The sequence below is a fragment of the Saccostrea cucullata genome, unplaced genomic scaffold (genome assembly GCF_032062105.1).
Source record: "Saccostrea cucullata isolate Sc308-1 unplaced genomic scaffold, CSIRO_AGI_Scuc_v1 ctg448, whole genome shotgun sequence".
Classification (NCBI taxonomy): Eukaryota; Metazoa; Mollusca; class Bivalvia; order Ostreida; family Ostreidae; genus Saccostrea; species Saccostrea cuccullata.
The window spans coordinates 391918-414295 of NW_026937346.1; the positions used below are offsets into that span (position 1 = coordinate 391918).

Sequence of the window (22378 nt, forward strand, 5' to 3'; positions counted from 1 at the left end):
ATTGTTTAACGTCCCTCTCGAGAATTTTTCATTCATATGGAGGCGTCTAGGGGCCAACTAACTACTAAATCGTATGACAAACAATATTCAGCTTTTTTTATCGTCAACTTTATCTATATTTTGTTATAATATTTGGCTATCTCCTGCATATTCTGGAGTTTTTGGTAACTAACTTACTCAATACACAAGAGCAAGTTCTGAGTATGATCAATTTTTAAACCGACGAGGCTACTGGCAGATAAATTGATGTTACAGGGACTTCAACAATCGCGTTTCAAGTTGCAATTCTATTGTCTTGTATGTAATTTCCTTGTAAGCATATATAACCTTTAATGGGTTTTGGTTGACGTTTTTCAGAACAATCAATAAGCTTTTGTTTTTATTCCAAATTTAACTACGGAATATTCCGTCTTTCTGATCAATACTCACGGCGGGTGTGACCGGTCGACAGCAGATGCTTACTCCTCCTAAACACCTGAATTCTGTTCAACAGAGCTAGCTCTAGCGAACATTTCTATTGGATGTATAAGGAAATTTGGATAGCGTTCGCGAACGTTCGCTTTGTTGAACAGGATTGCTATAAATGAGGTTTTGATAATTGTCTGAGAGGCCTCATGAATAAGCATTTAGTCTTTTTAAACATGCACTTCTATTAAAGTGTTAATAACGTAAAGAATTGGTAAACACTGTTGACTTGGAATTAGAGAAACAAATAATTATTAACACTATGTAAAAAGGAATGTGTAACAAGAAAATAATCATATCGTTAAGTGGAAATACTCTTCACAGTGGATTTAAAATGGCGATACCTTGGTTCCTGTCAATTATTTTATGAAATTGATAATGATTAGCAATAATAATTATATACATGTGCGTGTAAACGTCCACAAGAGAGAGAGAAAGAGGGAGACAGAGAGAGAGAGAGAGAGAGAGAGAGAGAGAGAGAGAGAGAGAGAGAGAGAGAGAGAGAGAGAGAGAGAGAGAGAGAGAGAGAGAGAGAGAGATTTTCATGTAGTCGTATATGAAAAGAATATGAAACCAAAAAAAAAAAACCTTTTACTAACAGAATTATTAACCTGTTTTAAATGCTACATAATTATAATTTGTATACTGCAAGAAAAATATATAACTGATACAAATTTTATAAAAAAAATTAAAATTAAAAATATATATATCTGATACAAACTTTTCTCACAGTATATGTCAGACATATTTGGAAAATAAGAAATGATTAGATAACGATTTAAAATGGACTTTTGTCTCCTATTGATAAAAATATACCGTCCTTCAAAGTATCAAGTAAGTTCCTGAACGACTTTACATTATCAGTATGAGAAATCTACTTTTTCGAATATCGCAAAACGTCATGGAGCTACAAGAGTTTTTTCTGAGCTATGTACTTTCTGCAATTAAATCACAAAATTACTTGATTAAATGTTATCTAATATATGCTTTGAAAAAAAGAACTGCAGATTATGTAATACAGAAAACAACTTTTAAGATTTTAAATAGCCTTGAAAAGTAGCTCCTTACAAGTGGCACAATCTGAAAATGAGTGCTTCAGCTGTCATTAACATCCTGACAAATTGCTGATATATATGAAAGAATAAGACAAATAGGAAATAGTACTGCAGTTGTTTGAATTGTACTTACGTAACTTTATCATGGAGTACTCGGTATACCTTTCTGTCTTTGCAGCATTTGTCATATTGTTTGAGGGAAATAGCTGTAATGTTGAAGCTGTGCTCACCAATGTCAAAACTTCCTCAAATTTAACTACTGATAGAGTGGGTGATTTGAAAGAAATTTTGATCAATCAGGATTTGACTCAGAAGATACAACTCGTGCAAAATGTCATGCAAGTTATGAATGATGTTCAGATATTAAAGAATGATGTTAAAAGTCTGGAAATGGAAAATTCCCATCTCAAGGCAGAAATTGAAAACAAAACACGCAGTAAGTAAACACATCATTCTAATATGGAAAGGAAAGCATATATATATTTTTTTCAAATATAGGTCGAAAAGCTTATATAGAATATGTTTTGAAATATATGATTTTTTGATTTTAGTCGGACAAGTGATGACAGATGTTCAAACATTAGAAAATGATGTGCAACGTCTCAAGAATGAATATTCCTTTACCAAAAAAGAATTTGGAAATCACTTGATCAACACAAAAAATGAAAGTACGTATATCTGATTTGTTCATTATAGCAGAAAAAAAAAGATTTTTGTTTACAGCATATACTTAGTTTAATAATCAATAAAATATATGGAGATAAAGAACAGTTTTCAAGATCAAAAGTCCATTTAATTTTACAAAATTTACTCTGCTGAGAGCAATCATGGACCTAATAAAAATCAGAGGTGGGATTAGGTGCCATGGAGGAGTGAGCATCCACCGCCGACCGGTCTTACTCGCCGCGTGTTTCCTTGTCATGATCAGGAAATAACGGAAAAAATCCAATTCAATGTGTATATAATGACCTAACAATTTGTATGGAAAACATCAATCAGTATTTTACTTAATGATAAATTGTATATGCTGACAGGTCATTGTATCGACCATAGAACTTACTGATTAATTAACATTTGAATATTAAGATTAATTTTAGATTCTACAATCAAGTCATAAAAAATTGAAAGATTGTTTGATTGGTCGTTCTGCTTTTAAAAACTCCACTCGATATTTTTTACTTATATGGAGACAGCACTGTGACCAGTGACTTTCACTTCTTGTGCCGTGCGATGGGGGATTGAACAGTCTCTACCTTATTCGGAACACCTCGGGGCTTTGACAGTGTTTTTCTATGAAAGGACCGAGATGTTCCAGTTGTCACTACCTATGTTGATGTCTTAGTCTTGACGTGATGCATCTAATGTGAATCGAATCCAGGGGTCTGAATTACAAAATAACATACGACTAAGATCAAAATTTTAATCTGTTAATAACTTTGTATTTTACATGAAATTAAAAATGGTATTAATCTTTTTAATAGGAATGTAGAAGGATATTTTTATGATAGCGCTTTTACGCCAAATTAGCTTAATAACCATCTGAATATATACAAGTATCTGAATTAAACCCCTAGATTTAATGTTTCAGGTTGCACACGAACACTGGAATGCCTGGATCAGAAAACACACGTTGCATTTTATGTGTACTACTCTTACAATTTCAAAGCTCTAACCATTGGGACAACTTTAGTCTTTGATTCTGTAGTCACAAACCTTGGCAACGGTTATAATAAAAGAACTGGAATATTTACTGCTCCAGCATCCGGGGTATATGCCTTCACTTGGACACTGATCCCAGCGAGATTACACGTCGCTGGATCATCTTGTCAATAAGGCGAAATGAATGCGTCTATAAAACAAAACGGAGTAACAAGAGGGTCGATTAAGGCTGATTCTGAAAGAGAGAATAATGACGAAGCTGCTACTGGTTTTGTTGTTTTGAGTCTAAAAGCTGGGGACGAAATACAGATTGTGTCTGATAAGTTAAACGGTCAGGGATCAATATACAGCGACGAAAATATGGCCGTACTTCTTTTTCTGGATTTCAAATTGCATGATTCCTTTAATTGTTGCCTGACTTCACGACGTCAGGGTGTAATACGTACAGGCCTTTAGGTCGCATAGAAAAAAAATTGAGATGTTGAAAAAAATGGAACTCTTTTTATAGGGTACCTACTTTCGCAAATAAAATTCTTTTAAATCAAATGCTTTTCAATTTTACTTAATTTCTATCCTTATCTTTTCATATATAAACAATCTTCATTACTACTATAGTTTATTTCGTAATTCCTTATACTTCTTGAGATATTCTGAAATCAATTCCAAAATTGACCTTAATTTTTTAAATCGAAATCAGCTTAGGCCTTTGAAGCAAACTTCATACAGTTTCAATTCTCCGTGACTACCTTCGTGCCAGGGCTACGAATATTATGGAGTTGTAGCGTAACGTAATACTGAGCTGTCTGAAGCTTGTCTTATTAGTAGGGACACTGCATAGGCACTTGTTTCGGAAATTAATTTTTAACCAATAATATAATAATAACACAAGGTATGAAACTCCGAATTACACTCAGTACCCCCTCCTCAGAAACGCACTTATTTACAATTTCAGAGAAAATGCAATGGCAAAGTGTTTAATACCATCACTGCAGTGTCTTCTACGATAATTTTATCTACACAACTATAAGTGGTATGTATATCTTTGTTTTCGTTTATCTCCGTAAACAGCGTCAAAAACCTGCTCGCTGAGCGGAGAAGTGGAATTTTCAAATTAATTTTTTGCGAAAGGAATTACAGTGGACACTCATTTATCCGGACGCTTTGGTTCCCAGTCAATTTGTCCGAATATTTGAAGCGTCCGGATACCTGAATCACCAGTTAAACAAGACAAAATAACATTTAAAAATTCCGTTCCGATAAATAATCGTCCGGATAGTGAAGATATCTGGCGTCCGGATATCTGAAGGTCCACTGTATTACGGACTTGACCTTACAATTATGGAGTAATAAATCAACTTTAACCTATTGAAAGATTTTGCAAATACTATGCAACTCTTCGCTGTACTTCAAACATCGTCTGTTTACATGTGAATGACCAGGGGCGCAAGCTAATGTCGAGTAATTGAAATTGATTTCAGAATATCTCCGGCGTTCGTTCACAACAGTCGTGTTCTCCTAGTCATGATCAGGAAATAAAGGTAAAATCCGTCGACAATTCCGTGCATAAATAATTGTCTACGAATAAGTATGAAAAACGTCTGTCAGCATTTGACTCAATGATAGATAGTTTTTGCTGACTGGAAATTTGTATCGACCATGAAACTTACGAAATGAGGACTTTAAACGAGACTGTCCTTCTTAATTTGTTTCATCAACTTTTTTGTCTCGTTTCCGAAATTGTACATACATACGAGGGGTGATCAAAAAGTTCGCAAACTAATTAAATATAAATTTCCATAAAAGAAACAATATTTGGTTTTAATGTTGATTATATTTTAAATTAGTCCTCCCCGATTTTAATGCACATCAACCACCGTTCTGCGCTTGCGCGAATCACGTGATATTTGCGGTCACGTGACCCCCTCCGTAGCGTTCTGTCACAATTTCCGAGTTTTATATTTCTTTCCATGTGAGTTAATTTTTATGACAAGAACAATTAATTTGTCAGAAATGGTCATATCTCGGCAACAGAATGGGTGGATAATAACATCCTTTCCAAAAATAAGCATGGCGACCATTAAAACACAAATCTTCTGTCTCAAGAGAGACCTTTATAAGGTGGATAGAGAATGGGTGCATCCTTTTTATTATATCTTTGTTTCTTGTTGTTCATATATGTTTAAAATCTAAAGTAAACGATATCTTAGGTATTTAATACCATCTTATATCGTTGTTCAAATATTCAACTATTTTTCAAAGTGCTAATTGGAGGTCTTTGATAGCAAATTGCTTAATTAAAAATACATATCTTTTCAAACTTACTTTCACTGGGCAAGATGACAAGTATCATTTTTAACCATCAGCCTTCCTTCACTAAAACGATTAATCCAATCATTAATTGAATTTATAGGAACTCATTTATCTCAATAAACTGCGTACAAATTATTATATGATACTGTAGAGAGTTCTAAGATATTACAATAAATTGTACAGTCGTTTGTTGAACGAGTTCGACTGAGACAACCATTTTTCGTCACAAGTGACCTAAATAGTGACGCCATTTTCATATTGTGACGTCACAAACAAGGAGAGAAACTTTATTCAGCATATGCTATTTATAGACCTTGTGTATGGCTATGTGTGTACCGAATTTCATTCTAATCTGAATTGTGGTTTTGTAGATATAGAGATAGTTTTCGAACTTTTTGATCACCCCTCGTACAGTATCCTGTGCCTATCGAATCAGCTGAGAGATATAATCCCCAGTTGTAGATGACAAGGGTATATGTTGCTGCATAGGTAAGGGGAATTGATATATAGCTATATCTTATTACCGTTAATGCAAAAACGTGTTTTGTAAAGATCGAGTGCAAAATTATAAGTTACATCAACTTTGATCCCCCATTTCTGCCCAAACCTACATGTTTTGGTCTCCTTCAATCTACACTATCTGATAATGATTCCATATAAACATGACAAACATAGTTTTGCTATCATAAGATAATTTTAAACATTAAAAAAATTATTCATTTTGCTATTTTTGATTCCCAATCTAATTAAAATCCGAATTCTTAGATCCGCGCCGTATACTCTGCGTAAGAAGTATACGGCGCGGATCTAAGAAGTCGGATTTTAATTAGATTGTTTTGATTCCCTATAGTGACCCCGCCCTACCACAAGAGTCATGGTTTGCGATTGCACAAATCTGAATCTACACAATAAGATGATGTTCCTCTATTAAACTAAAAACTTCTCTGTTAATTTCATCAGATTTTTAAAAAGGATTTTCCCTACATATATAATCGTATGTAAAACTTTGATCCCTGTCGTGGACAGACATAACCATTAATCTACGGTAATGAAGTTCTATGATAAGTTTCATCTTTTTGGTCAAGTAGTTTTTGAGAGGATGCCCCCATATTCTGTAAAAATTCTTTTGAAAATGGTGAGACACAATGAGAAAAGGCATGAAACAATCTTACAGGGATTTTTCTCAAAACAGACGTGAAATAAATAAAATCACAAAATTTAATGTCTTTTGAAAACCACACTAAATCATTGACAAGACTCTAGTCAGGTTTACATTTGTATGACCCTGTCATTTCCCGGTATGTTGACACCATACTCAATCCATTTTTCGTCACTTGGTCACTTTTGGTGTATAGCCTATTGTTCCGAACAAAAAAGTATCTCCTTTATAACTTCGATAGAAACCTATAAAATACATAGTATGATTACCCTTTCTTTGTTATCATTTGTTAAAATTCAGACATGAAGCTGAAGACAATAAAGAAATCTCACTTCTTCCAAAGTTTATTCAAAGACGTACACTAAAGAATTCATATACGTAACTGCACTGAATAAATTAAAAAACGTAACAAACGTTTTAAATAGACATAGAATGTAATTATGCCTTCGTATTTCAATGTTTTAGAAATTAATTATCGTTTCATCATTGTAGTAAATACACATTATATGTCTCGAGACTCTTTTCGTTTTAAATTTCTAAAAGTAAACACCGATTCAAAACATAAAATTTGAGTTAAAACACATTTTTAACATTTGAGAAACAGTTTTACTTAATTCCTCTTTGGTAGAGATGAATGAAGGATATGGATATAACAAACAGTATTAAATATCTATAACGCATATATCAACGTAAAATGTAAAAAAAAAAACCCAAATAGTAATAAAACGATTGTTTGATTATAGATAATTTTCCGTTAAGGTAATTTAAAAAAAAAGTTATTCCCCATGACCGCCATAGTGCAACATTCCCAGATCCCTTCATTATTCAACCAAGTTCAATTTGTTACACTGGTTATTCAGTTAAAGTTAACACTATTTTTCTTATGAAAATACGTTTGTTTAAGCCTCTATTAATTCATAATCTTGAGATTATAAATATCCCCCCATATATTTCTGACACGTATTTTTAAAATTGGTTGCCCAAAGAGGAAAATTCACTGCTTTGCCCTACAAGATAGCGACTATAGAAAATAACTCCGAGGCAAAATATGTCAAAGGAAAACCATCTATTACATTTTGCGATGTTACATTTTGCGTCGAGGTTAAGCAAAAGGCAGGAACATAAAATGTAATAATTTACTTTTTGTCAGGCAGATTGAGTATAGTTCCCAATAGAGTAGTGGGCGAAGAAAAAAAACTGAAGCAAAAGGAAAAAAAAAATAAACATATGCTAAATCAATAGAGAACTATATGTTTTACTATCTGTTGATTTTATTACCTACATGTACTTTTGCTTTTTGATTGACAAATGCAATGAATCTAAAAAATATATAATTTGTGCCAGTCTGGCATATATAGCAGGGAGGGGGTTTAATGACAATTATGATTACATACATTTTATTTTAAAATCTATATCTTTCCAAAAATGAAATGCTTGTCCATAGTAATACAATGATTAACATACGGAGAAAACGTGCACCCGACCCTGCCCCTCCTCGCTAGCCACACATACATACACGTCTAATTTGCTATCTAATGTGCACATGCCGAGCATGCATATCAAGGACTTTTATTGGACCTATGGTCTTACTTTGGTAGTTTAAAGTTTTGTGGTTTGATGTTTCGATATGCAAGAGCTTGCTCTACGTATAAACAATTTCTAAAACGAGGTAAATTATTGACAAGCAGGTTGATGAAACAATAATATCAGCCGTCTCGTTTAAAGTCATCATTTCATAAGTCCTACAGTCGATACAATGAACTTATCAGCAAATACAATGATCCCACCTCTGATGTTTCGGGGGTCTGTGTTTGCTCTGCTCTTATTTGTATTGTTTTATGGACTTGGAGATTGAATACTGTTCGTTATCGCCATATCCTTCTTAATAAAACTGATTTATAAAATGCCATGTCAATCAAAGTTAAATTAGTGTTGTATATGTACAGTGTATCTAATAAAAATGCCAGAAACAGAGTCAGAGATGAAAAAGATTAGATTTAAAATGTCAGTTAAAGCCGTAAGGTTGACCTCATTGTCATAGTTCTCACAGTCCCAGAGCGGTCCCAAAGCACTGCTTTGTGAGACTGCTTGGGTGCCAGGATGGGTCTCACGGGTCAGTACTGTATTTTGTTTTGTTACATATTGATTTATTATATTGTGCGTTGTCCTCAATATATAAGCATGTATGTGTGTTTTTCAAATGAATTAAGATCTAGACTTCGTCAGTTTTCTTTATGTATGAATAGAGCAATATATGTATCAAGAAAACGTCTTTTTTGATACGGTAAATGATATAATCGGTTAATCGGTCGGAACGTCTTGCGGTAAACCAATCCATATTCGATAACCATCTCTTATAATGTGTTAACATCATACTATCAGGATTGCTAAAATTGGTTAATTTTTGTAATTGTTTGATATACATAGTCCTCATGAATTAGTATTTAGCTTTTCTTACACTTGTAATTCTATAAAAGTGTTAAGAAGTGGTAAACGATCATAACTTGAAATTGGAGGTAAAAAATAATTTATGATAATTTATGGTAACTTCCATTCTTACGTCGATACGATATATCCGGGCGAGCTTGAGAAAAAAAGATACCACACTGTACTAGTCTGACACATCAGTTTCATATGTGGGTTACGGATTCTAACACATCTGTTTTATATGTGGATATTTAACTTGAAAAAAGACATTAATGGAAATTTAACAACCAAGCTCTAAGATAAACGTGATGACTTTAACCTTTCAATCGTCAACTTCCGTTATTTATGCAGCACTACACCTTCATAACCTGCATACGGACTTTATACATATATCTCAGCTGATTCGATACTCAAAGGCATGCTTTACGTATGAACAATTTCTAAAACGAGGTAAATTATTGACAATTAAACAAGTTGATGAAACAAGAATATCAGCAGTCTCATTTAAAGTAATCATTTCGTAAATTCTATGGTCGATACTATTACCTTATCAGCAAATATAATTCATCATTGTATCAAAAACTGACTGATGTTTTTTGATGACATACTAAATAATTGTTAGTCCATTATCTAAACACTTCATTGATGACGGATTTTCCCATTTTTCCCGATCATGACGAGCAGCACACAGCGGGAGTGACCGGTCGGCAGGCATGCAATGCTCACTCCTCCATGGCATCTTATCACATCTCTGATGTTTTGGATCATTTCAGTAAGTGAAAATATTCTTTACATTGGACTTGAAATAAACAAAGGCATCAGTTGCAGACTTTTTAATATTTAGTTTTTTTATATATCGAGCATAATATGTTTTACATGTACAACACGTAGTGGAGAGAGAGAGAGAGAGAGAGAGAGAGAGAGAGAGAGAGAGAGAGAGAGAGAGAGAGAGAGAGAGAGAGAGAGAGAGAGAGAGAGAGAGAGAGAGAGAGAGAGAGAGAGAGAGAGATTTAATGAAGTTATTTAATAATATTATTTTGAATACGTCACTGGTCGGCAGGGAGTGCTCACTCCTTGGCACCTGATCCCACCTCTGATGTTTTAGGGGTCTGTATTTGCTCTGCTCCTATTTTGTATTGTTTAATGAACTTATTTGATAAAATGATCTTGAATACCGTTCGTTATCGCCATATGTTTCATTAACACTGTTTTATACCAAGATGAAGATGTAACAAGTAAAAATCACTAAGTGAAATAGACCAAGACATCAGTTGCAGACTTTCAAATCTGTATTTTTTTAAAAGAGAGAGAGAGAGAGAGAGAGAGAGAGAGAGAGAGAGAGAGAGAGAGAGAGAGAGAGAGTACAGAAAAAAAATTTACTAACAGATACAAATCTGTTTTAAATGCTACAAAATTATATTTTGTATCAGATATATATTTTTTCTCGCAGTATTTATCAGAAATGTTTGGAAAATAAGAAAAATATTAAATTCAGATTTGAATTTTACATTTTCTGTTTCCTTTTAATATAAACGTACCGTCCTTTATCAATTAATTTACCTTCCAAATGAACATTATTGGTATCAGAAATCCATTTTCCTTTTCGCAAAACACCATGATTTGACAACAAGTTATCTAAACTATTACTGTTATTTAATCACAAAACTAGATTAAATTAACCTTATTTTATCAAATGGTTTTCACACGGAATTAAGGTAATGTGATCCAGAAAACAACTTTAAAGAATTTAAATAGCCTAGAAAAGTAGGTCATGAATGTAAATATGGTGTAATCTGAAAATACGTGCTTTGAGTAGCAGTTACTACAGTTTGTAACATCCTGAGAAATTGCTGATATATTTAATAGAAAAAGACGAATTTGAAATAAAACGTCAGTTGTTTCAGTTGTACGTAGTTGAGTTTATCATGGGGTACTCTTTAAGCCATTTTGTTTTTGTGACATTTGTCCTAATGTTTGATGGAAATAGCTATGTTGAAGCTGTGCTCACTTCCTCGAATTTAACTACTGATAGAGAGGGTAATCTGAACAAAATTTTAATCAATCAGGATTTGACTCAGAAGATACAACTCGCGCAAAATGTAATAAAAGTTATGAACGATGTTCAAAAATTAAAGAATGATGTAGAGCGTCTGGAAACGGAAAATTCCCATCTCAAGGCAGAAATTGAATACAAAACAAACAGTAAGTATAAACACATCTTTTAGAATGAAAATGAAAGCATTTTTTCAAATATAGATAGAACATTTAATTATATATATTTAATGATGGAATTTTTTTAAATTGGTATTCATGCATTAAAGTAAAAGATGATGTTCAAACATCAGAAAATTCCTTTATCAAACGAGAATTTGTAAATACTTTGATCAACACAACAAATGATACTTATATCAAATTCGTTCATTATGCCAGTAGTAAAAAATGTTTGACTTTTGTTTATAGAAGAGACTTTTATTATCTATAAAATATAACGGCGATAAGGAACAGTTTTCAAGCTAAACGTCCATTAAGGTAGGATTCTTCTCTGGTTTCTGACTAGATGAAATATTCAAAGTATATTTGCTTATACTAGTACCGTATAAGTGAAATTTTTAGCTAGGATTTAATTTTGGCATTATTACCGAGGGTGCCGAGATCGCTAAAATTGAATATCGCTAAAAATTAATTGCGTTTTATCTGTTATAGCTTCTTTAGTGTACATGTACATTTTATAAATCGCTAAAATAACATCTCGCTAAAAATTAATCACCAGCTTTTAAGGACAAATCGCTAAATTTGCGTCTCGCTAAGATTTCCACTTATACGGTATGTCTTATATATTAAGGGTGTAGGAGATTTAAAAGACAATATTTTTCTTTTCGCATCACAATTCTACAACTTCACATTGAAATGGTAAATTGTGTTTGAAACTAACAGAAACTATATTTTTGGCTGAATGGTGGCGTATGAAAATATCTTTTTCTGCCTCTCAAAATCATTGTCGAATAATGAATTTAATTATCATCTTTTTTACAATCAAAGACTTGAGAAAATTTTCAAATGTAAGTATAATTTTTCAAACAAACAAGAACTATACTAGCTTTTAAAAGCTTCCAATCTTTTAAATACAGATTTGAGTTTTCTATCTTTGATTGACAACTTGCCAATATGTGCAAATAAGAAAAACTTGAATATAGGATGCATAAAAAAATGCTTAATATATATATCCTAAAAAATTAAGAAAAGTCGAGAAAATTTGGATTAGCCAATATTCATTTTATCTAAATTATTTATGCCAATTTATATACTGAATTTAGTAAAATCATCTTGTAGGCCATATGTTAATTTCTTTTCATGCAAAAGAAGTCATCTGAAATACAGTGGACCCTCATTTATCCGGACGCTTTGGTTCCCAGTCAATTTGTCCGGATATGTGAAGCATCCGGATATCTGAATCACAAGTTAAACAAGATAGTATAACATTTAAAAATTTCGTTCCGATGAAAAATCGTCCGGATACTGAAATATCCGGATATCTGAAGGTCCACTGTATATGTAGGGATCACATCATTGGCAACAGTATTTTTCTTTTAAATCTTAATGTCCAGGGAAAAGGTTTTGACCTTGACCTGACCTTGCATCTAATATAAAACGGTCAAATTTAATCTCCCTAATACCACCATTTAATGAAGTTGTCTTCCTGATTCTGTAAATATTACATCAATTTTTAAATACAGGAATTATGAGAAGAATCCTACGTTAAGGTGGATTAACTCTCTGATAAGAGAGATAACTCTTCTGACAAGAGAGATAACTTTCTTCAGACATTTTGTCATGAAATTCAGTAAATTGTCATGCCAGAGTTTACAAATTTCATTCATAAGGACCATTTTATAGTCAACTCAATCAAACCTGTTCTAATGTACAAATGTTGATTTCTAGTTTCTATTGCTCGTATATTTATTAGTTATTTATAATAGTTTACTTAAAACATTTATACTAAGTTCCTTTAAACAGTGTAAATTGAGTAATCTCTATCTCTTAAAGTATAATTCTTTTAATTGTACAGAAATTTCAGATGTAGTATTGTTTATAAACATTTAATTAATATTTTGTTTCATTAAAAAATATTTTCAAGGGCGATAATGGAACGATAACTCTTGTTTATGTATGTGTTATTTTACATGCACAGAAAACAATTTGTTATTCTGATTTAAAAAGCAGCGCTTCAGTATGTTTTCTAATGGGAATCAGATAGGTATGATAGTAATTATTATTTTTATATATACTTCAAATTTCTAATTTAATTGTGAGATAAAAAAAAAATTGATCTTTCTATTTACCATATCAAATTTTTTTCACATCATGATTTGACATATTATTCATTTCTGAAAAAGTAAGCAACGCTTCATACTTCAAACTATTTTCCATTTGAATTTAATGCTATAGTTGTTGCTGAAAATCAATATCTGTTTTTTTTTTTAAAAGTCTTGAAATTTGGAGCAGAGGGATATTGCCCCTTAACAGAAAATCAGGGATGGGAGAAGGTGCCATGAAGAACTGAGCATCACCTGCCGACCGGTCACACCTACCATGTGTTCTTTGTCAAGACCAAGGAAAAACGACGAAAAAAATCGTGGACAATTCGATGTGTATAAAATGGCTAGAACGTACTAATTTATATATGAACATGAACTTATGATTAATTTTGGATTCTATAAAAAAGTCATGAAAATTTGACGGATAGAGTAATTGGTCTTGTGCCTTTTAACATCTCACTCTATAATTTTTAAGTCATATATGTACATCACTAGTACTGTGACCGGTGACTTTCACTTCTAATGCCTGGCGCTTGGCGAAGGAAGATTCAGTACTTAATATGTTTACATTACTTGTAGTCTTGGCGTGATGTACCTGATGTGAATCGAATCCAGGGGCTTGTTTTACAAAGGAACTTACAACTAAGACCTAAATTCAAATCTGCTCTTTACATTCTAATTAGCTTTCTAATTTACATTAAAATAAAAACATTTCTTTTTAAAAAGAATGTAGTAGGATATTTTTATTCTATATCATTTTTTGAAATTCTTAAAGTCAGCTTAAGCTTTTGGCCCAGTTCCAGGTTTAGTTTCAAAGGGATGTAATTAAACAAAGAATAAAAGTAAGTGTTTTTAATGACTAATTTAAACAGCAACTTTTAAAAGTGGAAAATCGGTGAGCAAAACGTATTAAGGAATTCAAATACCCTATACACAGATGTAAACAGAACTAAGTTGATAACAAAAATGTAGCATGCGATTAACCAAGCGCTCGGCACTTTGAAGTTGCGGGTCTTTCGGATGAAACCTTGAAAGCCCAGGCTATATGTCACAGTAATTGTTGGCATGATATAGGTCCCTCGATAGCTTAATAGCCCTAAGTGGCGAGTAAAGATTTATATTGGAAGCCCTTTATGGATATAAATGGTCCTGATTCTACATAAGTGAAAAATTCTTGAGTGGAACTAGAACAATATAAATCAATCAATTTTAACTGGAAAGCAAAGAATTATAACAAGACATGGTTTCTGTTAATAATTGTATTCATCATTGATATATATGGTTCATAAGTGTCGAAGTTCAGCATGGTTTACAACAAATCAATATAATAACCATTAGAAAATAGATATGCATTAAATACTCTAGATTTAATGTTTCAGGTTGCACAAGGACACTGGAATGCCTGGATCAGAAAACACACGTTGCGTTTTATGTGTACTACTCTAACAATTTTCAAGCTCTAACCGCTGGTACAACTTTAATCTTTAATTATGTAGTCACAAACCTTGGCAACGGGTACAATAATAGAACTGGAATATTTACTACTCCATCATCCGGGGTCTATGCCTTCACTTGGACCTTGCAGGTAGCAGGATTTCACGTTGCTGAATCATCTGGCAATGAATATGGGGAGATGAATGCGTCCTTAAAACAAAACGGAGTAACAAGAGGCGCGATTCGGGCTGATTCTGAAAGAAAGAATGATGACGACGCTGCTACTGGCATGGTTTTGTTGTTTTGAGTCTAAAAGCTGGGGACGAAATACAGATTGTATCTGATAAGTTTAAGGGTCAGGGATCTATATACAGCGAAGATGATCATGGCCGAACTTCTTTTTCTGGATTTCAAATTGCATGATTCCTTTGTAATATGATTCATGTTTTGATGTCAATTGCTTACATATATTCAATGGAAGTAAAGAAGTAATTAAAGCTAACCAACTCTGTAATGTTGTGCAAGTCGGCTTATGCCTGTGAAATATGTAATTGGTCGTATGAATTGGCATCGGTCAATTTAAAAAAAAAGATACTCTAGTGATGAGGATGAACCCTCTTTTCCAAGTTTGCATTTTTTTTTTCAAATATAAATATTGGAAATGTTTCAACTGTAAAATTTATCGGAAGTAAACGTTCACATATATGAGTGTAAGAAGGCATAATTTTTAAAAGAAATTTAAACATGTAAAAAAGAACTTGTTACAATAATTTTCTTTTTCTCGATTGCTTCATTATATGAAAATTGTTTATAAAATTATTTCTACATCGCAGGACGTTGCTTTATTATTTCATTAAAAATTGTGATAACTTAAATGCCTTCTATTGTTTTTTAAAATGTCTCTCGTTTAATAAATTTTATATGATTGTTTCCAAGTTAAAGCAATATGAGCTGCATTTTTGACAATTTTATTTTGCTGTTAAATTGCGTTGCATGATAAATTTGTTTGTAATATAAACCTTTATGTCAAGTTGATGATCAATTAGACTAAAATAAAGCAGAAGAAAGACTTCAAAATACAATCCAATATACTGTTTTATATAAGAAATCTTTATTATACAGGACGACAATAATGTAAATTTGATTCAATTGCAGCTTATAAATAGTGCGCCCATCGCAAATATGATGAAAAGAAGTTTATTAATGTTATTTGTTTTCTCTTATTGAAATAGTTATTTACAATTTTGCAACAAAAAATTCCGACATCAAAGTTGCAGCTAATATTGCTTTAAGGAATCGGTACTCAGGAAAAATTAAGTTTATGCTTCCTCTCGGTAGAAAACTAATTCCTTCTCCGCATCGGGAAATAGTTTCCTCCCTTGGAGAACCATGGACTTGCTATGTCACGAATACCCATAACTGCATAGTTATTTCCATCCATATGTCGACTCGATATGTCAAAAAACCAAGGTTTTATTAAAAAATACACAAGTTTGAATTCAAAATAAAAGTTTTTAATACATAAGATGTGGATTAAAAATATCCTATAATTCAATTCCACAATCAATTTTGTAGTCTTTGTAAAAATTTTAAGGCATTTGGTTAAATTTTGGCAGTTTCTCGAGCATTCAAAATAAGAAAGTGGTAAACACAACACACGAAAAATGGCGACGTTTTATGACGTTACGGAGTACTGGAGAGAAGTTCAGTTTTATTTCGATGTTGTAATGACATCTTTAGAGACTTGAAATGACAATAGAAGTAAAAAGATTATAAAAATATCCCCATATCTTAAGTATACAAATGAAATAGTTTTTTTACCTATGTCTTTTTGATCGAGTCCCTGGGGAGTACAAAACATACGGACAAACTCCTAAGGTAATAGCAAAAGACGCTGTCACAGTAGACCGCCGATATGAGATTTTCTATAAGTTGAATGATAGTGAGAATATTGTCCGTAACTTGCTAATAAATCTTCAGAAGATCGCATGAGGGTGCCAATTGTTTCTTCGGCTGTTTATTGAGACTAAAGAATGTGTATCAATGAAATTCCTAAATTTAAGTCGGACTCATCCAACTTCATTTTCAGCAAAGATAAAACGTGACGCTGTATAAGACACTTTGACGTTATAATCTATGCGCCGTAGGTTGATACAATGCATTGCATAAAATCTTACAATTTGTTTATTTATGCATATATATATCTGAAATTTGCTGTGTATATTACTAAGATATGTACTAAATAAAAGTGAAAATTTCAGAACGTAGTGATGTTTATTTTTCACACTAGACATCTTGTCCACGATTTTACGGGACAACCCTCGTACTTATAATACAATGTAGAAATCACAAGAGAATGACAAATAAGAATAACCTTTTATATAATATCAAGAGATACAAAAATATATTTGAGAAACGTTTCGTCTGACCTTAAGTGAAGGATATCAAGATACTAGCTAATTAATTTGTTAATTCATGTCAATTATTTTATGATATTAATAATGATTAGCATTAATTATTATATACATGTTCATATAAAGAGAGAGAGAGAGAGAGAGAGAGAGAGAGAGAGAGAGAGAGAGAGAGAGAGAGAGAGAGAGAGAGAGAGAGAGAGAGAGAGAGAGAGAGAGAGAGAGAGAGAGAGAGAGAGAGAGAGAGAGAGAGAGAGAGAGAGAGAGAGAGAGAGAGAGAGAGAGAGAGAGAGAGAGAGAGAGAGAGAGAGAGAGAGAGAGAGAGAGAGAGAGAGAGAGAGAGAGAGAGAGAGAGAGAGAGAGAGAGTCACAGTCACTTGTACTCGTATATCAAAAGAACTTAGGAAATTTAGGGAAAACTTTTTTATTAACAGATATTCACCTGTTTTAAATGCTACAATATTGATATTTTGTATCAGATATATATTTGTCTCAAAATATAAATAAGAAATATTTGAAAATAAAATAACGATTTGAATTGAAAGCAGAACTTTGTTCTCTATTATTGAAAATATAAAAATATACCGTCCTTTATCAAATAATTTCTTGCACAACTTTACATTATCAGTATGAGAAATCTTCTACTTCCAATTTCGCAAAGCATGATGTGACAAAAAGTTATCTGAGCTATACACTCACTGTAAAAAATAGATAAAATACCAGTATTGATTTAATCTGATGAAATTTTTTTTTTGCAAAAAAGAAATGAAGATTATGTAATTTTATGCAAGAAAACAACTTTCAAGATTTTCAATAGCCTTGAAAAGAAGCTCATGAGATTAAATGTGACACAATCTTAAAATGAATGCATCAGCTGCGACTAACATATTAAAAAAATGCTGATATATATATATATAAAAGAAAAAGTCGTATCGGAAATATAAACGTCAGTTCTTTCAGCTGTACGTAGTTGAGTTTATCATGGAGTACTCTTTATGCCTTTCTGTCTTTGTGACATTTGTCCTAATGTTTGAAGTAAATAGCTATGTTGAAGCTGTGCTCACTAATGCCAATACTTCGTCGAATTTAAATATTGATAGAGAGGGTGATCTGAACGAAAATTTAATCATTAAAGATTTGACTCAGAGGCTACAGCTCGTGAGAAATGTCATACAAGTTATAAATGATGTTCAAAAATTAAAGAATGATGTTAAGCGTCTGGAAACGGAAAATTCCCATCTCAAGGCGGAAATTAAAAACAAAACATACGGTAAGTACATGTGTAAACACATCATTCAAATATTGGATGAAAAGCATAAATATGTTTTTCAAATATAAGATTTTATATTTAATTTTAGTCATACAAGTGATGAGTGATGTTCAAACATTAGAAACTGAGGTACAAAGTCTCAAGACTGAATATTCCTTTTTCAAACAAGAATTTGGAAATCACTTGATCAACACAAAAAATGAAAGTACGTATATCTCATTTGTTCATTATAGCAGAAAAAATGTTTGATTTTTGTTTACAGCATACACTTTAATTAACAATAGAATATATGGAGATAACGAAAAGTTTTTAAGCTCAAACGTCCATTAAATATTACAAAATTTAAGCTGCTGAAAGCAAACATCGACCTAAAAAAATCAGAGGTGGGATCAGGTGCCATGGAGAAATAACGGAAACATCCGTCGACAATTCAATGTGTATAAAATAACCCATCAATTAGTAAGCAAAACGTCAGTCAGCATTTAACTTTAAAAATGATAAACTGTATATGCTGACAAGATCATTGTATCGACCATAGAACTTACTGATTAATTAACACTTGAACATACAGATTAATTTTAGATTCTAAAATCAAGTCATAAAAATTTGAAAAGATTGATTGATTGGTCGTTTTACTTTTTAACACTCTTCTCGAGAATTTTTCACTCATATGGAGACAACTCTGTGACCCGTGTCTTTCACTACTTTTGCTGTGCGATTGGTGAACAGTCACTACCTCATTCGGAACACTTCGGGCCTTTGACAGTGTTTTTCTGTGAAAGGACCGAGATGTTCCAGTTGTCACTACCTATGTTTACGTCTTAGTCTTAACGTGGTGTATCTAATGTGAATCGAATCCAGGGGCCTGTATTAGAAAAGAACATACGACTAAAATCAAAATTTAAATCTGTTATCAACTTTCTATTTTACATGAAATTAAAAATGGTTTTAATTTTTTTTAAAAGGAATGTAGAAGGATATTTTATGATAGCGCTTTTAAACATTATTTTTGCAAAATTAACGGTCAGATAAAGTTTTTTGTCCAGATCCAAGATTAGTTTGAAAGGGATGTCATTGAACAAAGAGTAAAAGTAAGTGTTTTTAATTACTCATTTACATTAGACAAAATTGCTAACGCATCACTTGCTAATTTTTAATTTGTGAATTGAACATTTGTCGGATCGGTGCTAGTGTATATAACATGCAATTATTTCCAAAATAGTGGGATTGACAAATGTCTTGGTATCATGAAAGGAACTTCGAATGACCTTCTTGTCCTAAAACCAATTTCCAACTGTGCACTGCGCACCATTTTTGCCCAGATAGGAAAACCTGTGAGCAAAGCATATTAAGAATTCAAATCCCCTAAACAGAGATGTAAACAGAACAAAGACGATAAAAAATGTAGCATGTGATTCTTAACCAAGCGCTTGGCACTTTGAAGTGAAAGTTGCGGGTCTTTCGGATGAAACCTTAAAATCCCAGTCTCCATGTCACAGTAGACGTTGGCATATGATACTAGTATAGATCCCTCGCTAGCTTAATGGACTTTTACGAGAAGCACTGACTTTTAAAGTTGATTGTTTACTTGGACATTTAAACCCGTATCATCTACGGAGGTACAGAATTGATAATGATAGGAAAACTTTTCTAGTGGCCATAGTGGTGTTAGGGGCACTTATACGTGAAGGCTTGGATTTGAGGGTAGGATGGTTAACGTTTTCTTCAAGGACAATTTATCTGTGCTTTGAAATAGCCCGTTATTTTCTGTAAATTAAATGTTGAGCTAAATATTCATATCGTAAAAGAGCTTCCGTACACTGTCCTAGTGTGAGAGTAATATTTCAAATGTAAAAGTCAGCGCTTCTCGTAAAAGTCCAATAGCCCTTCGTGGAGATTAAAGATTTACATTTGAAACCCTTTAGGGGTACAAATGGTCATGTATCTATATAAGTAAAAAATCATTGAGTGGAACTAGAACAATATAAATCAATCTTAACTGGAAAGCTAAATATAAGAATTATAACAAGACAGTCGAAATGGTTTCTGTTCCTAATGACTTCGTCATTTATAGGGTACATAAGTGTCGTAGTTCAGTATGTTTTACGCCAAATTAACATAATGTCCATCTAAAAATATACTAGTATGTGAATTAAACACATCATATTTAATATTTCAGGTTGCACACGAACACTGGAATGCCTGAATCAGAAACCACACGTTGCGTTTTATGCGTACTATTCTGGCAATTTTAAAGCTCTACCGACTGGAACGACATTAATCTTTGATTCAGTTGAGACAAACCTTGGCCGTGGCTACAATAGAGGAACCGGGGTATTCACTGCCCCGACTTCAGGCGTCTATGCCTTCACTTGGACCTTGCACGCAGCGGGATTACACGTCGCTGGGTCATCTGGGCGCAATTATGGTGAAATGAATGCGTCGATAAAACAAAATGGAGTCACAAAAGGTGCGATTGTTGCTGATACTGAAAAAAAGTACGATCAAGCTGCTAGTACCGGGTTTGTTGTTTTAAGTCTCAGTGCTGGAGACGAAATAAAAATTGTGTCTGATAAGTTTCACGGCCAAGGATCCATGTACAGCAACGATAAAACTGGTCGAACATCATTTTCAGGATTTCAGATCACATAATTTTTCTCTATTATTTTCATTACGTTAAGTATTAAACACTGTGGATATTGATAACTCAATTTGATTGAAGCATTTAACCACTTTTCATTTCTTTGATTAAACAAATCAAATAATGCTGTTATGTTTTTAATTTTTTTTTTCAACTAGACATGAAACCAAATACGCATGGGTGAAGGTGCATATGCATTTGTTTTGGAAGATGCGAATGAATTGTTCAGATATTAAAAAGATTTTTATCTTTTTAAAAATCTTTTTTAAAGCTTTTAACGAAAAGCAAAGTAATATTTATTTTAAAGGTTTTAATTTTGGTGTGCTTTTTGAGATATATATTATATGATACTAAAATGATACAGACGATGTGCATATTGCATTACTTTTAACTTTAGTGCCAAAAACGATATTGCTCAAGAACGTAATCATAATGTATCTGTTTTTGAGTTGTCAAGCATAGTTGCGACAAAGATGTCAAAATTTTTGTTTACTTGCACTGCGGATAATGATTTGTCATCCGCAAAATTATTCTGATGTAAAGCCGTCACGACAACTCAAGTCGGTAGAGAGCTCGGAAGGTCTTGAGTTAGAATTGCTTTTACTATTGAATGTATATTGTATACATGTTGTAGCAGTTCAACTGAATACTATATTAAAGAATACAAATTCACTAAAGATTCTTGAGAAAAATTCAGACTTATCACCACGATATGACATAATCAAATGCATCACAAGCATTTTTCCTAAATTTAAATCACAGGTCGATAATGCAAATCAGAAATTTAGGAAACACAGGTACTACATATAATAAATATATAAATTTGTACATACAATATAAATGTTTTGATTAGTAACGTATTTATAGAAATTGCAATAAGGTTTACGAGAACATCTGTATGCATTAATGATAATTTAGGAAAGATTTCTTTGATTGTTTTATTGTGGAGAGTCAAATGCGAAGAGCAAATAACACCTTTGAGGAGTATATCGATCAAACGAAAAATAATTAGACTACAAATACTTCAACTGAAGGGTTTGTTTATTTTCTATTTAAATTTTCCTAAATTACTTTGTTTAATTACTTGTATAATTATTTAATTGTTTTATTTTACTTTTATTTCCTCATCTGTTCATGCCATTTGGACAAGATAACAAACATGAAATTGTTATTGGTGATCCTTGCTTTGAAAATCCGTGCTCTTCAGACGTTCTAGAACGAGTATTTGTAC

The 22378-nt window shown here is 32.5% G+C and overlaps 1 protein-coding gene across 3 annotated transcripts; it reads left to right on the forward strand.

Moving 5' to 3' along the window:
- The first annotated feature begins 1583 nt into the window (after positions 1 to 1583).
- Positions 1584 to 21272, forward strand: LOC134247974 (uncharacterized). 3 transcript variants are annotated; one of them, XM_062730377.1, is made up of 3 exons: positions 1584 to 1956; positions 2072 to 2188; positions 3109 to 3615. In XM_062730377.1, exons 1-3 carry the CDS (start codon positions 1665 to 1667, stop codon positions 3351 to 3353), a joined length of 654 nt encoding a protein of 217 aa, XP_062586361.1. In that variant the 5' UTR covers positions 1584 to 1664; the 3' UTR covers positions 3354 to 3615. The 3 variants fall into 3 exon arrangements, with proteins under 3 accessions (XP_062586361.1, XP_062586360.1, XP_062586359.1); XM_062730376.1 differs by lacking the exon at positions 3109 to 3615 and adding an exon at positions 20686 to 21272 and having other exon boundaries at positions 1612 to 1956; positions 2081 to 2188; XM_062730375.1 differs by lacking the exon at positions 3109 to 3615 and adding an exon at positions 20686 to 21272 and having other exon boundaries at positions 1613 to 1956.
- The last annotated feature ends 1106 nt before the right edge of the window (positions 21273 to 22378 follow it).

Coding starts and splice junctions, on each gene's coding strand:
- LOC134247974 (XM_062730375.1), top strand. CDS start 1,665: ATGGAGTACTCGGTATACCTTTCTGTCTTTGCAGCATTTGTCATATTG. Junction 1,957..2,071: donor AATTGAAAACAAAACACGCA/GTAAGTAAACAC, acceptor TTTTGATTTTAG/TCGGACAAGTGATGACAGAT. Junction 2,189..20,685: donor GATCAACACAAAAAATGAAA/GTACGTATATCT, acceptor TTAATATTTCAG/GTTGCACACGAACACTGGAA.